General features: G+C 44.0%; 1 protein-coding gene across 1 annotated transcript; it reads right to left on the minus strand.

Moving 5' to 3' along the window:
- Positions 1 to 16,092: 16,092 nt before the first annotated feature.
- On the minus strand, positions 16,093 to 17,533 carry LOC136453767 (phospholipase A1 EG1, chloroplastic/mitochondrial-like). The gene has a single exon (XM_066454320.1). It carries the CDS (start codon positions 17,522 to 17,524, stop codon positions 16,130 to 16,132), a length of 1,395 nt encoding a protein of 464 aa, XP_066310417.1. The 5' UTR covers positions 17,525 to 17,533; the 3' UTR covers positions 16,093 to 16,129.
- Positions 17,534 to 18,180: the final 647 nt, after the last annotated feature.

The raw sequence follows: 18,180 nt of genomic DNA on the forward strand, positions 1-18,180 counted from the left end.
GCCTGATCCCTAGGCAGAGATATAGAGGATTTCCGCAGAGTTAGCACAATCTACTAGAGATAGGGCTTTGGATGTTATACAAATAGGAGAATCACAGGGTCAATTGAGGCAGCTCACCACCACGCATAGGAACTATGAAAGTATGTTAGTTCATACGGTGGAAGGAAGAAATGAAGCTTGGCACAGGGAAAATGTAGCTAGAGCTAGAACTCATGAGCTAGAATTCTATGTAGAAGATTTAGAAGAACATAATACGTATCTACATGAGGAGGTGCATAGGCTTAGCAATCTACTAAATCCGAATCATGAGCCTCAAGCGGATGCAATGGACCCCGGTGTCATCCTTGCCGATGATGATGAATCGGGAGAGGAAGAAGAAGAAGATCCTGAAGAATTAGTAATGATCGATGAAAGTGATGATGAAGGCGGTAATAATTCCGGAATGGATACCGAGCCTGAAGTTTGAAGAAATTGAGGAAAAGAGTAGAGTTGTATAATAGTAGCTCTAGTTAAGTTAAGTAGTTTTGTTCTCGTACTCGTGGGTTTGTTTGTACATTAGTAAACTCTTTGTAATGTGTCTAGAGTAAGCTTTGGTACAATTCAATAAAGACATGTGAATAAAGTTTGGTTTGTTATGAGCAGATGCGTCGTACGCGGGGTTCGTATATTCCTGGAACTTCACAAGATGAGGATGGTATTCCAGATCCGCCACCTGTTCCAACCAATTTAGCTGATGCTATAACTGCACTTGTCAATGTGACGGCTGAAAATTCTCGTTTGCTTCATGAGATGGCCCAGAGTAATCAGAATCAGATGTACGGAAACCATGGACGCCACCACAACCGACAAGAGGCTACATATGTTGATTTCACAGACACAAGACCCCCAGTGTTCACCAAGGCAGATGAACCATTGGAGGCTGATGACTGGCTTCGAACCATGGAGCAGAAATTTGACCTTATCCCATGCACGGAGTATCAGAAACCTACGTTTGCCGCCCAACAACTTAGAGGAGCAGCAAGTGCTTGGTGGGCAAACTTAGTGGCTATGCAACCTGCTGGTATTCCAATAACTTGGGCTGAGTTCCGTACTGCCTTCAGAGCCCATTATATCCCTAAAGGAGTGATGGCTATAAAGCTAGATGAATTCCTTGCTTTGAAACAAGGAGATCAAACCGTGATGCAGTATGTGGGAAGATTTAATCATCTGTCCCAATATGCATCCGAACATGTCAATACTGATACCAAGAAGAAGAGGTGGTTTATGAGAGGCTTGAATACCAAGTTGCAGACTATGATGACCACTTGCACCAATGTTACTTACCATGAGGCAGTAAATATTGCAATTGCTTCAGAATCAAAGTATCGGCAGCATAAGGAGCTCAAAAAGAAAAAGAGTGTGCCGTCTGGATCTTTTGGTGGAAATCAGAAGAGGCAGAGGGTGATTTATCATCCAGTACATCATAATCGTCCTCCTTATCGTCCGCCACAGTTCCAAGCCAGGCAATAGTCAAATGTCCGTTCTGCTATAACCTATCTGAGTTCACAGTCAACCAATGCTCCTGGTGGCAATGCTCCAACATCCCAGGGTCACAACTATCCGTGCTACAATTGTGGAAGGACTGGTTATTTCTCTAGGGAATGTCCATATCCTAGGTAGGCTAATCAAAATTATCAGAAGGCCCCTGCTAATCAACAATAGGGTCAGGCACCAAACAAGAACCCCAATCAGAATGCTCAAAAGGGCAAAGACGAGAGGAAGACAGGACGGGTGTTCTATATTCAAGCTGGAGAAATTCCAGAAGGGGAGCCAGTGATGATGGGTATGTTTCCTGTTGCCAATCACCCTGCAGTTATACTTTTTGATTCTGGCGCATCGCATTCATTCATCAATAGAACATTTGTCGTGAAGCATGAAATTTCAATTAGGGCAACAACGGAAAGTTTCTTTATACAGTCGCCCGAGGGACGTCTGTGTACTAAGGAAATGGCATACCAGGTACCCGTAAACCTGGGTGGGCATATTTTTTCCACTACCATGATTATCCTTAAGGATCAGGATATAGATGTAATTTTGGGAATGAATTGGATGTATCAGCATAAGGCTGTTATAGATGCTTTGAATAGAACCTTAAGAGTAAGTTTGCCTGATAGTAATTCTCAACTTCTTATCCAACTTCCAACCCTAAGAAGATCAGTGGACAAGATTTGTGCAACTACTATCAAAGAGATTAGAGATATTCTGGTAGTATGTGAATTTCCGGATGTGTTTCCTAAAGATTTACTCGGTCTACCACCTGATAGGGATGTACAGTTCAATATAGAGTTACAACCTGGAATAGCTCTGATTTCTCGGAGAGCTTATAGGATGCCACCTAAGGAATTGGCCGAGTTGAAAACTCAGTTACAAGAATTGATTGACAAAGGGTTTATCCAACCTAGTTCTTCACCTTGGGGATGTCCGGCAATTTTTGTGAAAAAGAAAGATGAGACTTTGAGGTTATGTGTCGACTATCGTCCATTGAAAGAAGTGACCATCAAGAATAAATATCCATTACCTCGGATAGATCTGCTTTTTGATCAATTGGCTGGAGCCAAAGTTTTCTCCAAGATAGATTTGAGATCAGGATATCACCAAATCAAGATAAAGCCTGAGGATATTCCCAAAACGGCGTTTACCACAAGATATGGATTATATGAATACTTGGTAATGTCTTTTGGTTTGACAAATGCTCCAGCTCATTTTATGTATCTAATGAACTCAGTATTCATGCCTGAGCTAGACAAGTTTGTAGTGGTGTTTATTGATGACATTTTAGTATATTCCAAGAATAAGAAAGAACATTCGGAACATCTCAGAATTGTTCTGACCCGTTTGAGAGAACATCAACTATATGCCAAGTTTAGCAAGTGTGATTTTTGGCTTAAAGAAGTGCAATTTCTTGGACATGTCTTGTCAGCCGAAGGAGTTGCAGTTGATCCAAGCAAAGTGAAGGATGTGCTTGATTGGAAACCGCCAACCATAGTTCATCAAGTTTAGAGTTTTCTGGGTTTGGCGGGATATTACCGCCGGTTTATTCCAGATTTCTCAAAAATATCAAAGTCCATAACTGAATTGTTGAAGAACCAAGTTAAGTTTGTCTGGTCATCAGATTGTGAGGAGGCTTTCCAGACTTTGAAGAGACTGTTAACCACTGCACCAGTATTAGCCCAACCTGACATCGAGAAGCCGTTTGATGTTTATTGTGATGCTTCAGGTATTGGTATTGGGTGTGTATTGATGCAAGAAGGTCGAGTCATTGCTTATGCATCCCGGCAACTTAAGCAACATGAAGAACACTATCCGACCCATGACTTGGAGTTAGCAGCTATGGTTCATGCTCTAAAGATTTGGCGGCATTACCTGCTTGGTAATACGTGTCATATGTATACAGACCACAAAAGCTTAAAGTACATCTTTACTCAGTCAGAGTTGAACATGCGACAGAGAAGATGGTTAGAACTGATTAAGGATTATGACTTGGAAGTACATTATCACCTCGGTAAAGCAAATGTAGTTGCAGATGCCCTCAGTCGCAAAGGTTATTGCAATTGTCTGACAGTAAGGACAATGGATTTGAATTTATGTCAAGAAATGGAGAAGTTGAATATAGAAGTAATTCAACAAGGAAGCTTGGCCAACATAATTGTTGAAGCCACTATTCGAGATCAAGTTATTGCTGCTCAGAAGGAAAATAAGGTTATAGCCCATATCAAGGAAAGAGTCAAGAATGGAAAAGCGGAATGCTTTAGTATTGACAATGAAGATGTGTTATGGTTCAAGGATCGCCTGGTGGTACCAAAAGTTCTTGAGTTGCAGCAGTCAATTCTAGATGAGGCACATGCTACTAGGTTATCTATCCATCCAGGAAGCAACAAGATGTACCATGATTTGAAGCAAAGATTCTGGTGGACTAAAATGAAAATAGAAATTGCTAGATATATAGCGAAGTGTGATACTTGTCAAAAGGTGAAAGCTATACATTTGAGGTCTGCTGGTGAATTACAACCATTGCCTATTCCATCTTGGAAGTGGGAGGACATAAATATGGATTTTATTGTTGGTCTACCCAAGACATCAAAAGGATTTGACTCAGTATGGGTTATTGTAGATCGACTCACTAAGTCAGCACATTTTCTTCCAGTTAAGACAATATATCCCACGATCCAATATGCCAAAATGTACTTAGCAAGAATCATGAGTCTCCATGGAATACCTAAGACTATTGTGTCAGACAGGGGTACACAGTTTGTCTCCAACTTTTGGAAACAATTGCATTCTTCATTGGGTACCAAACTTCTGTATAGTACAGCTTATCATCCGCAGACTGATGGACAGACTGAAAGGGTTAATCAAGTACTTGAAGATATGTTAAGGTGTTGTGTCCTTAACTATTCCAATAAGTGGGACGAATGCTTACCTTTGGCCGAGTTCTCATACAACAATAGTTATCAGGAAAGTATTAGAATGGCTCCATTTGAAGCACTCTATGGTCGTAGATGTAGGACATCATTGAGTTGGTCTGAGCCTAGAGAAAGAAGATTCTTTGGAGTTGACCTTGTGAAAGAAACAGAAGACAAGGTTAGACAAATACAGAGTAATTTAAAGATAGCTCAGTCCCGCCAAAAGAGTTATGCGGATAGACGACGGAGACCATTGGTATTCAACAAAGGAGATTTTGTATATCTGAAAGTATCACCAATGAAGGGAGTTAACCGTTTTGGTGTTAAAGGAAAGTTGGCACCCTGATACATTGGACCATATCAAATTTTGGAGAGGTATGGAAAAGTGGCATATCGCTTGAAATTACCTGAACATCTTGCAGCTGTGCATGATGTGTTCCATGTTTCTCAATTGAAGAAGTGTCTCCGAGTGCCTGAACAGAATGTTGAAGTTGAAGGAGTGGAACTAGAACCGGATTTAACTTATTCTGAATATCCTATCCGAGTGTTAGATCAGAAAGATCATGTTACTCGAAGACGGACAATCAAGTTCTATAAGATACAATGGAATCAACATTCAGAAGAGGAAGCTACTTGGGAATCAGAAGATTACTTGTTAGAAAAGTTTCCAGAATTTCTAGCGTCAATATAGAATAGAGTAATGTAAGTTGAGTTCGGTAGTACAAATTGTGTTTTGTAAAGGGACCTCAGCTATTTTGTGGACAGAGTTTGTATGTGTTCTCGCGACACATTTCCTTTTCCATTACTTACCCTATGGCTTTGAATCTCGGGGCGAGATTTCTTTTAGGGGGAAGGATTGTAACACCTCGGGTGTTTAAATATTAAAATCTGGCATGTCATCATATGCATTGCAAAGCATTTGGCATTTGGTGAAAACTTTGATATGCATACACTAATACAAGTTTATATTTATGTGGTATGTGTTGCAATGCATTGTTTGACTCAAGTTCAATGTTTGTTTGGATTTTGAATTTTTCGAGAAAACCCTGCTTTTCCACATTTAAATCCTACCCTGAAAATCCATTTCAAAATCTAAGCATATTTTGGGGTTAGGCCCAAAAGCAAAAGTGTAGAGCTTAATAAGTTATACAAAGTTTATCTTTGGAGTTTTTCAAGTTGTTTAGAAAATTTTTGAGTAAATCAAAAAGGCGTAATTCGGTAAATTTCCCTATTCAAATTCAAAAGTTCATTTCAAAATCTAGACCGAATTAGGAGATGGTTATAAAAGCAAAGTTGTAGAACTTTTGATTTTGAACAACTTTTATATTTGGAGATTTTTGAGTTGTTATGAAAATTTGGGAGTAATTTATGAATTTTGGCGAATGGCAAACTTGTAATTTCGATGAACAGTGTTCACCGCTTGCGCTACACCGCCGGCGAGCTTCGGCTTGCTTCCAGTCGCACGCGTGGCCGTCTGGGCGTCACGTTGGCGCGCTGAAGGCTTCATCGTGGCTTCTTTGCGCTTCCTTGGCTGCCCTATAAAGCTCTAGAGCCGCCGCCGTTCTTCTTTCTTCGTTCTCTGTTTTTCCCGTCGCCGCTGCTCCATCTCCGGCGAGCCCGTGCCGTCGTTATCGTGCTCCACCGTCGCTGATAAGCTAGTCCCAGCTCCGCCTGAACCTTGCACGTCCATCTGACCCACCAATTTGGCTTGTCTTCACCGGGAACTCGAGTTTCATCACCTTCTTCCTCGCGGCCGGTAATCTCACCGTCGCATGCGCATCTCCGTGGCCAGAGCCCGTCGGTGAGCCGTTGCCCTTGATTGGTGTACCTTTAGCTTCGTCTCGATGCCGTAGTGCTCATTTCACTATTGATTGGCCGTTTTATCCACTGCAGTCGCCGGCACACCGTCACCGATGATCCTTGCTCCGCCGCCATTGCTGTTCACGTTGACCCGCGTCTATGCTGCTTCTCCAGCCTTGCTTTCTGCTCTGTAGTGTTCGTGGTGAGCTCCTAATGCTTCCTATGCCCTTTGATTAACTGCTACTGTACTCCTGTCGCTGGCGTAATGTCGCTGAGCCACCGCGTCCGCCATGGCCGACGCCAAGCTCGTAACTCGTAGTAATTCGTCTAGCTAGTGCCTTCAGTCGATGCGCCGGGATGATGTGCTCATTTTGGTACGTTGGTCGTCGCCGTTGATCTTACCGTCGGTGAGTTTGCGCCGGTCAGCGCCGTCGTCATCGTAGTCAACACGCGGGAGGTAGAAGATGACAGGTGGGGTCACCATGTCAGTGACTCAACGTTCAAAATGAATTTTTCTATTTTCAGATTTGAATGAATAGTGTCTGTTTTTGTTATTTTTGTGTAGATTTATTTAGAGCTCCAAAAATTATGAAAATTTTTGAGTGACTTCTCTGTGAGGTATAGTATTTAATAAAAATATGAAATAGTGTTTTTTAGTAATTTTTAAATGTGATAAAAATTGCTCAATTTATTCATAAATGGATTTCCATGATTTTTCTAGGCTTATTTATTTATCAAAAAAATTATGAAATTTGTTTTGCCACTTAGTTAACATGTAATGAACATGTACTAAAATTTTGAGCTCAAATAGAATAAGTTGATTTATTTCATAATTTTGAATTAAATAATTAATTCATAAAAGCAAATAGTAACCTTTAATGATTTAGGTTTTTGTTTGGACTTTTGGATTGAGTGATGACCTCGGGTCATTTGTTGTTAATGATCCTTGGCAGTTGATGTATGTGTTACGAAAAAGATTTAGTTTGTTTGACTTGCAACTGTACCGCGAAGGAAAGTTGTATTCAAATTATTAACTTTGCATCCATCATCGAGCATCATATTTTGTATTCCGCATCATGTTAAACATGGCATTGTTATTATGTGTAGTAAACGAAGGTGAAAACGTGGTAGTTAATCAAGTCGTGGAAGAAGTTTATCCGTCTGTTGAGGTCGGATCGAATCCTTATGAAACGTCGCAGGAATCGGGCTTTTCCGTCAACGAAGGCAAGCCCCGGATGCATACAACCCTACCTTGTGTTTTACAAATTAATTTCGCTTTTGCTTTCCATTACTGCATTAAGTGATTAAGAGTTAAGTAAAAGCCTAATTGGTGCATTACCACCCTTGTTATTCCATATTTACCATTTTATCAGTTTTAAACTCGTATATGCCTAATTCTTCTTAGCTATGCATAGAACGATGAAAGTCGAGTGACTACCTGCCACTTGCAAGTTTTAAATGGAACATTGGTTAATTATGTTAGCATGTGATATGGGAATGTGGAGTAATAAATCTAGACCGGGCGGACTTGGTGTGTGTGAGCCACCAGACATGGAGGTCTTGTGAGCGGGTTCTTTCCGCCTGTGTCGATTAAGGCACGTCCGTTGTTGAATTGTATGAGGTGAGAATTTGTAGTACTAACCACATACTCCGGTAAGCCTGAACTTGGCAATTCTATTACGAGAATGGCTACTCGCGCACTGGGAGTGGAGAGATGGCGGGAATAGCGTGTACCCACGTGGCCATGGGCTAGAATGGTGGAGTACTGTGTTCTCGGGTGGCGTGGACCCGTTCTTGTTTTAGAGGATCTGAGGGTAGGTTGGTATATGGAGGTCAGGGACCTGCATATGTCGTGTGGTCTGGAATTCCCAGCTGGGTTTATAATCGGTTCGAATCGTCGTTGCTCCTCGGTTAAGGAGACTCAACTCACTGTTCATCATCATAGAATTAATAACCGGAACTTGAATAAGGCTTGTGAAGGTGCTGAATATGAAGTTTCATGATCTCAGTGCGGATCGTGTCAGCTTTGTATATAATTCTTGAGAAGTTTTCTATATAAAGAATGTTGTTAAAAGAGCTTTTACGCAAAAGAACTTTGATCATTGTTAAAGCTATACCTTGAATCCCTGAGCCTGCATTACTGAGTTTATCAGTTAATATTTCGGATAAGTCTTGTTGAGTACTTTCGTACTCAGGGTTCGTTGACCCCTTGTTGCAGGTGAGCCTCATGAGCAGATCTGTTTTGGATCGTGCTGCATGACTATCGTTCATTCTGACGATGAGAAGTAAATGTATGATCCTTGGGCAGGATGTTTATTTTGTGTGTTATGTATATATTAATTATGCCACTCCACTACTACTATGGTTTGTAATAATTAAAGAACTTAGTTTGTAAGGTTTGAAATAACTGGTTTGTAAACTATGTTATCGTAAGACTTCCGCTATTTTTACTCTGGTTTTGATATTTGAATAAATGTTGTAATACTACAATGACTCTGTAACGTGATCCTGCTCGGAAATCGTGGATGATTCGGGGTTCCCCGAGGACACCCGACAGTCTTTTTAAGTTCATGGAAACATATGCATAGATGTTAGAGGTCGCCGGACAGTGACAGGTGCATGTGGGCCCTATAACTTAGGAGGTTCTGCCACACGCGCGATGCCAACGGCTAGTAGCCGTTCTCGCACGCTTTAAGTCACGATCGGACGCACCGTCGCACAGATCGGATGTGCCGGTGCCAAGTCAACCATGTGCACGCGCCACTGCTACGACGTGACTGGACACTCTGCTGAGATGATCGAACGCATCTACCCCTAGAATCTGGTCACTTCCAGAGAGGTTTCAGAGTGGCCAAATCATGACCGGACGCATCCGATGCATCTCGATCGGACCCTTCACAACGTCCTGTGCAATACCCTAGGTTACACTACCTTGGCCTCTACTGACCAGACTCACAAGCCTGTGTTTGGTCACTGCGAGAGTAGCGTTCAGTCATTGAAAATTAGTGACAATCACCTCCTTTACTTTACTAACTTCTTCACCCTTGCTCAAATATGCCAACCACCAAGTGTATCACCCTGTGCACACGTGTTAGCATATTTTCACAAACATTTTCAAGGGTGTTAACACTCCACTAGATCTAAATGCATATGCAATGAGTTAGAACATCTAGTGGCACTTTGATAACCGCATTTTAATACGAGTTTTACCCCTCTTAATAGTACGGCTATCGATCCTAAATATGATCACACTCACTAAGTGTCTTGATCACCAAACCAAAAAGCTCCTATCAAATTTCACCTTTAACTTGAGCTTTTTGTTTTTCTCTTTCTTCTCTTCCAAGTCCAAGCACTTGATCATCACCATGGTCACACCATCATAATGATCTTGATCATTGCTCCACCACTTGTAATAGTGCTACCTATCTCATGATCACTTTGATAAACTAGGTTAGCACTTAGGGTTTCATCAATTCACCAAAACCAAACTAGAGTTTTCATATAAGAGGAGTGTCAAAATCATATATTCCTGCGGCTAATGCACCGGAGAGAGTGGAGATACCCCTGGAGGGCATGAAACCTACCCAAATCCCTAATCCTAGGAAAAGGGGGAGAAATTCGGATAACTCGGCACAAGTTGTTAGAGAGAACGCATTACACTCCCATTCAGTCGTCCCAGCAGTGACACATCCTGAAGGTGAAAGTCCTAGTGCAAATGTGCGCACAAATACAAATAATAGCACAAGGATAATGGAACAAACAGGCTGAGTAATTTGGGAAATCATGACGAGCTGGATGATTCAATTGAAGAAATTGCCATAAATTATGCTGAATCTAGAGAACTATATAACAGAAAGAATACAGATGTCGACATTAATTTCGTCTCTAATATCACAGAAGCGATTAATGAGGATCATGAACCAAAGTCCATGGCAGAGTGCCGAAAGCGCTCAAATTGGGTCAAATGGAAAGAAGCAATAGAGACGGAATTGCGCTCGCTTTCTAAGAGGCAAGTATTCGGGCCTATCGCCCGCCCGCCCCCAAAGTATTTCCTGTAGGATACAAATGGGTGTTTGTTCGAAAGAGAGATGAGAACAATGTGGTGGTGAGATACAAAGCGAGGCTCGTAGCACAAGGGTTCACGCAGAGACCCGACATAGATTATGATGAAATATATTCTCTAGTTACGAGTGGCATAACATTCTAATATTTAATATCTATGGTAGTAGGCTTAAACTTGAAAATGCAGATGATGGACGTAGTGACCGCATATCTGTATAGGTCGCTAGATTTAGATATATATACAAAAGTCCCAGATGGACTGAAAATTCCATATTCTAAATCAAATCACAACATGTACAGTGTTAAGTTGTAGATGGCACTATACGGGCTTAAACAGTATGACCGGATGTGGTACAATCGGCTAAGTGACTTCTTCCTGAAGCAGGGATATGTTAATGATACCGATTCTCCCTGTGTATTTATTAGAAAATTCTAGAAGGGTTTTTGTATTATTTCAGCGTATGTTGATGACTTAAATATCATAGGCTGTAAAGAAGACATTGAGGAAGCAAGCGCCTACCTCAAGGCGGAGTTTGAAATGAAAGATTTGGGACAAACCAAGTTTTGCTTGGGCCTGTAGATCGAGCATCTCCCTGGAGGAATTTTTGTACACCAATCTACCTACACGAAAAAGGTTTTAGAAAGATTTAATATGTCAAAGACTCATCCTGTGAAACCCCCGATGGTTGTCAGATCACTTGAGGAGGACAAAGACCCATTTAGACTGAGAAATGATGATGAGAAGCTTTTAGGATCCAATGTTCCCTATTTGAGCGCTATTAGAGCACCGATGTACCTTGCAAACTGCACTAGGCCTGATATTGCATTCGTAGTGAATTTGCTAGCTCATCATAGTGCGAAACCAACCAGAAGACATTGGGTAGGTGTTAAGACAATACTTAGATACCTGAATGGCACCCAAGATCTTGGCTTGTATTTCCTAAAGAATCAGGATCTAAGATTGGTTGGCTATGCAGATGCTGGATATCTATCTGATCCGCATAATGCAAGATCTTAAACTAGTTTCGTATTTCTCTGTGGTGGTACTGCTATATCCTAGACATCTTGCAAACAAACCTTGGTAGCAACATCAGCAAACCACTTAGAGATTATTGCGCTATATGAAGCCGCATGTGAATGTGCTTGGCTACGACGGATGACTAACCATATCCAGAAGTCATATGGTCTTAGTACCATGGATACCCCCACTATTATCTATGAGGATAATGCAGCATGTGTTGCACAAATGCAAATGGGCTATATTAAGAATAATATGACTAAGCATATATCTCCTAAATTGTTCTATACTCATGAACTCCAGAAGTAGCGTGTTGGTGTTTTGAATCACTAGCTAGTAAATTTCTAGTTTGCGCGTCTTGCCCGGATGATTGTGCTCGGAGGACATAAGGATTTATACTGGTTTGGGTAGAACGTCCCTATGTTCAGTCTGCTGCGCTTGTGTTACCGACACTTGGTTTGTAGTAGGGGTTACAAACAGGCGAGTGAGGGAGAAGGTCTCAAGTCTCTGGTGAAAAGAGTGAGTCTGGTTGAGCTCTTTGTCTACTATCCGGTGCCTAAGCCTTCAGCCGCTCAGACGTGTTAGATGTGTGTGTTAGAATGCCCCATTCGTGGGGTGCCCTGCTTCCCCTTTTATAGATGAAGAGGAGATGCAGGTTACATCAGAGAGAGAGAGAGAGAGAGAGAGAGAGAGAGAGAGAGAGAGAGAGAGAGAGAGAGAGAGAGAGAGAGAGACATACAAGGAGAGGAAGGCTTCTAGAATTGCAATATCTTCCATCTCCTTTACGTGGGTCCCGATGACCCTGTAGATGACGACGGGGATGGCTCCATGTCATGGCCCTGTTCATCACTGACACCGTACGCGGGCACCGTCAACCAGTCGTGACGCTCCATCCCATCCCAGCGGATGGTATGGCTCATTGACGTCTCCGCCTAAGGCCATACGGGGAGTAGGTAGTACAGCACTGGCACGCCCAATGCTGCTGGCGACGTGCGTCCTCAGACATGGTCGCATGTCACGTCAAGGCGCGCCTGCTCCCCTTCTGGCGTCAGAAGTTTGACCCTGGACTCATACTTTCAGACTCGTAGTGGTTGGTGGCGGTACGGACCTTCGTCGGGCGAGGGGGAGCCCGCGCCCTCGGGGGTCGGGCGAGATGGAGCCCGTGCTCTTGGGATCAGGTGAGATTGAGCCCGCGCTCTCGAAATCGGGCGAGACAGAGTCTGAGCCCTCGAGATCGGGCGAGACGGAGTCCGCGCCCATGGGGTCGGGTGACCCGGATCCCGTATCCTTGAGGTTGGGCGAGACGGAGCCCGTGCCCTCGGGGCTGGACGAGACTAAGATACGCTTTTCACCATCTGAGGGAGTTAGCGTTCGCGGCTATTAGCTTCCTTCTTTCGGGTATCCCTGATACTGATATCCGACACAGGGTGAGGTAAATATCTTAAAAGTCCAGTCATGTAATAATGTAGCAGATTTGTTCACTAAGTCTTTACCAGCTACTACATTCAGAAAATGTATCCATAATATTGGTATAAGACGACTGAGAGACCTGCAAAGTTCAGGGGGAGATCGCCCATGAATTGCCCTTATTACTGGGTCCAGAAAATCCTGAATTTTAGTCCTGAAGATTATAAAATGTCCTGAAGACAACCGTTGTACTCTTTTTTTTTTCCCATAAATGAGTTTTCCAGAAGTTTCTCATAATGGTTTTTAATGAGGCAACAAGTGCAATACATCTGGCGGCACTATGTACTCTTTCTCCATATTTTCCCACTGGATTTTTAGGAGTTTGAATGAGGCATGAGTTGATCGCGATATTCGCCTAAGAGGGGCTGTTGGGAAACAATAATCCTAAGATAATTATGGGCTCATACCAAATATACCCCCGAAGGGTTAAGACTATATAAAGAAACTTGTACCCATCTATAATGAAGAAAAGATAAGAGTTCCACGATATTTGCTTTCCTATATGTTCACCCGGTGTGCTACTGGGAAATGGTACGAAAAATTATTTACAACTCCCTCACGTCTCATCTGCTGTAGGGAGGGAAGGGAAGGATACGCAGGACCGCTGTTACTTAACAATGCGGACTTTTTCCTATCGGAAACCGAAGGGAACCGGACCCTTTCTGTTGTAGGCCCTCGGTCGTATTTGGGCTTGGGCCCGCGTCCACTCCTGCTGGCTGGTCACTGGTGGCAAGACCGTCGTCATTACTGCACCCCGTCTCCCTCTCTGCCAAAGCGAAGCTTTGCTTGGTCCACGCGCCGCCCATCTCAATCAATCGCTGCCGCCAAATTCGAACTAGAACTACTACGATGCTAGTCTCCTCCCCAGCTACGCGCGCGGATGAATCTGTGACGTGAGCCTCCTCACGTCTCGGGTCAATCTGTGACGTGAGACGCGACTGATGACTGAGGAGCACACGCACCTAGCGGGGATAATATTCACCCAGTTCTGCTGGTGTTATTTCGGTTAATTCAGTAGTGTTTTTTAAGAGAAAATAAGTAGAAATAATCATAAGCGGGCTGAAAAGTAGATGAACATGACAAGGTGAATATCTGGGTTGGGTAGGGAAATGCATGAGCTCTACGCGCACGGCTTCTCAACGTACCAGAGGCTTCGTTTGCATCCGCTAATTAGCTCAAATTAGTCGAGGTTGACCAGGTCTAACAGTTAGTTAGAGATTTGGCTGAAAAATTAGTTTACCTATTAGCTCGATCGGTTTAGAGGACTAGATATAAAATTAGTCCACCTGGAAGCTCGAATGTTTAGACGACATCGCGTTTCCAGTACAACTCGAGCATCCAAACACTGGGTATTTGTTACAGGAAACTCGAATGTTTAAACGACATCTTCTTTCCTGCACAGCTCGAGCAAACCGTCGTGGTTTAGGCACTACCGGAAAAGCTGTTTCATCACACAATCTTTCCTGGCTAACCATGGCAGCCTCGAAAACGACCCGGCTGGAGACTCCCTGGCCGCCTAACTCAACTCTGAAACTGAGGACGAGATGCCTAATGAACCTGAAAACGCAGCCTGCGTGTGTGGACACGTACTCGCTTATTATGCGTTTTGCAGTTAGCCGAATGTTGCCAGACCAGAGTGTCCCTTATGCAAAGCTAGGCCTACTATCATCCCAGATAACTAGACTATCATCAGAAGTTGGTTGCTCTGCCCTGCCGTTGCTGAGTAGCATCATTCTCGTGCACCTGACATAACGTGTATAGCAATGCCGTTTAGACGTATGAACAAACCAAAGACTTATATCCAGTAAAGAAGAAGAAATAATAAGCTCAAATTAGGAGTATGAAATTGAAACAACCAAAGGCTTATCCAGTAAAGAAGAAATAAGCTGCATCAAAGAGCAAAAGGCAGAGGTACGGTACTATTTCACATATGAGATTATCGTGGAGATATTAGTTGTCCTTTCTCTATCTCTCCTCCATACATGTTTCAATTCAACAGCCTTCACTCAACTTCTTGCCTGACGTAAATCGGAAATAGACAAATGTGCTTCGTCAACATAGACAAATCAAACTCGCAACCTCAGGCCTCGCATATTTATTCCTTTACAATTGCGCCTCAAGGTCAATTGTGTTCGAATAGTTTATATACATTCTTTTTTTTTCACTTTAGTGAATAATGTAATGTATATTTGAGACCCTAAATGAATTCAAATAAAAAAACTTTGGACTAGAGAGTTTTAGATTTATTTGAGTACTTAACCTTTGGTTCAGGTCATTTCTTCATCTAAGGTCATTTGAAACAAATAAAAAAAAATGTGAATTTCAAAACCATTAATCTCAAAACAGAATTTCTAGACCCCAGATGATTTGAAATGAAAATATCGTCAGCTACAAAGTTCCGTATCTCTTCGAGTACGTAACTTTAGTTCGGGCCATTTCTCCTTCTAAGGTACTTTAAAAAATAAAAAAATGAATTTCAAAATATTTGAAAACTTAAAACCGTGTTTCTGGGCACTATATTATTGCAGATAACAAGTTGTCAAAAAATGAATTCCAAAATCTAAAAACTTTGAACAGATTTTTCGTGCACTAATCGAATTCAAATGAAAATATCGTCAATTATAAAGTTTTATATCTCTTTGGGTACTACAACCTTTTGATATAAAGTTTGCCTTCATCCTACTTGAGTTGAAGAAAAGTTATGAATTTTACTATACTCCACCTAATTTTAGAGACGACTAGATTCTAACCAACTCTAGAAATCAATTTCATCCCTTTCTAGTGGCAGCTGACAAGCCGAACTACCTCTAATATAGACGGGACGTGTCAGAAACTAATTTTAGAGGTAGATTTTTATTGAGCCGTCTCTGCCCGGAAATACCTCTATTCCTAAAAATCGTTTTGTAATAGTGTACTGTGGTTTGTGAATCATTTGTCAACTAAATATAAAATATGTCAACCATATTGATGAAATGTGCTTCTATAAAATCTTGTGTTAAAATTAAAGACAATTCATCGAGAAGCTACAGTCATCTCGACCTCTGCAGCAGGATACACAGCCCAAAGAAAAGTTTTAAAGAACACAGACACTCTAATGTCTATCAATCTAAAACTAGATCTCCACTTATGTGTCAGAAAAAAAAAACTCCGTACCCACTTGCGCCGAACGTTGTATGAACAAGAAGCGAATTGGGATTCCACTGTCTATGCATTCTTCCAATCTGTCGGTAAGAAACAACCTAATAGTATACAGCCCTGAAAAAAGGCGAAAAGGGTTGTAATGTGACCCTGACTAACTGATTATCAAGCCTCCAAAAACAATTGAGAAGAGGCTTAAGAATTAATGGCCAGTAAAACAAGAAGCTATGTCCAAGCCGAGAGACTGCACCACGCCGCCAATGCCCAGGGCGGCCTCTGGCCGTGCGAACGCGGCGGCGCGCTGTCTCCCGACGAACTCCATCGCCTTCGCGAGAACGGTGGCGCCTCTGCTGTCCGCCACCGCATTGTCAGACTTGGACACCTTGCCACCGGCTTCGGCCTTGATCGACGATACGTACGCGCCGAGGTCATGAACGCTCCCCAGGTCGCGGAGGCTAAGGAAGTCGAGGGCGAGCTCCACGCCAACGTGCGTGTAGCGGTCACCGGCGGCCCAGGAGGCGAGGAACCCTCTCGTGCCCTCGTTGAAGAGGGCGCCCGGGAGCATGGTCACCGGGTCGCGGACGTTCGCGACGCGCAGCACCTTCACGCCGAGCTCGTCGCAGCGGTCCTTGAACGCCGCGTTCCCCACTCTCGGCCCGCCGAAGGAGAAGACGGTAACGGGGACGCGGCGCCCTGACGCGTCGCGGTTGAGGCCAAGCTGGGAGAGGTCGTAGCCGAGCAGCATCGCCAGGGCGCTCCCCATGCTGTGCCCGGCCAGGGTGACGCTCATGTCCTCGCGGGGCCTGTCCACGGAGAAAGACTTGATGACGCGGGACACCTCGCGGAGGATCTGGTCCCGGCAGCTCCCCATGCCGCTGGCGCCGGGCGAGGTGGTGTAGAGGTTGAGGAAGCCGGCCTCGACCTTGACGTCCGGGCGCGCGTCGAGGCGCGTTGGCTCGAGCGCGCTCATGAGGTTGGCCGCCCACTCTGCCTGCGTCACCGTTCCACGCAGCGAGACGAGCACGTCGCGCCTGCCGAGCCGCTGGGTCATCTCGTCGGTGGACACGGCGACGTACCCGACCCAGCTGGCGCGGCCGCGGCCGCTAGTGGACGGTGCGGCCACGTCCGGCGTTGCGTAGATGTACCGCGTCACCTCGTACCCTGCCCTGGCCATGCCGGCCTCCTCGAGCACGCGCTCCTTGGCGTGCTTGCAGCACATGTACCGCACCGACGGCGGGTCCACGTCCAGCACCTTGTAGCAGGCGCCGACGAGCTCGCCGTACCGCGCCACCTCGTCGCGCACCACGGGGTGCAGCGGTTGGAGCAGGCCGTCCCAGTCGTGGGACCCCTGGACCTGCCTCCACATGTTTGCGACAGATGCCGTCCGACTCCTCGGCGTGCTGGTCCTCCTCGCTGCTGAGGCAACCAGCGCGCTCGCCCTCTCTCCGGGCCCCGCCCTTGCGGAGATGGACGGCGATGTGGCGGCCTCGTTAACTGTGGCGGCAGAGGCGAAGCTTGCGCGGGACGGTTCAGGGCGCCCGGGGCTCCAGACCTGGTGCAGGGTGCAGCGCGGTTGGATCATGGCAGAGGAAGCCATTTGTTCACCACGCACAAATTGGTACAGAACCGGTAGACCGAGCGCGTTACCGTATATAGCCGCGTGCTCCCCCTCTAGAAAAGGACACAGTTCCCCTTTTCAAAAATTTAAATGCTTTCAAGTTTAATCAAAGTTTTATAAAAAAAATTAATATTTATGATACAAAATAAGTAATATTACATTAATTATGAAATATATTTTTATAATGAATCGATTTAAAGACATAAATATGAATATTATCCGCTCTAAACTTTACCAAATTTAAACTATTTTTATGCGTACGAGTATCGTAATTCCATTCTTTTCTCGATAGAAACGGTAGAATCGAGCACACATGCACAAGCACAAGTGCCGCCTCTCTGTGGGGCCACGTCGTCGAGCTAAGGAAAGGAAGTATCATACCCAACCATGACAATTGACAGCTGCAGCGCTGGTACAAGCTGGCGCACGAGTATGACGTCCCTCCGCCGGCGTCCAGTGACCATATTTGCCGCCTGACTATAGTCCCCCCAATGAAAAATAAATATCCTATTTGACTCGGCAGTTTTCGATGCTTATTATCTAGTCATATTTGTCACTAATATCTACTCATGTAATAAAAGATACTCCATCTCTCCCTAAATAAATAATCACGCACATTTCTACAAATCTGTCTC

The sequence above is a fragment of the Miscanthus floridulus genome, chromosome 5, assembly GCF_019320115.1.
Source record: "Miscanthus floridulus cultivar M001 chromosome 5, ASM1932011v1, whole genome shotgun sequence".
Lineage (NCBI taxonomy): Eukaryota > Viridiplantae > Streptophyta > Magnoliopsida > Poales > Poaceae > Miscanthus > Miscanthus floridulus.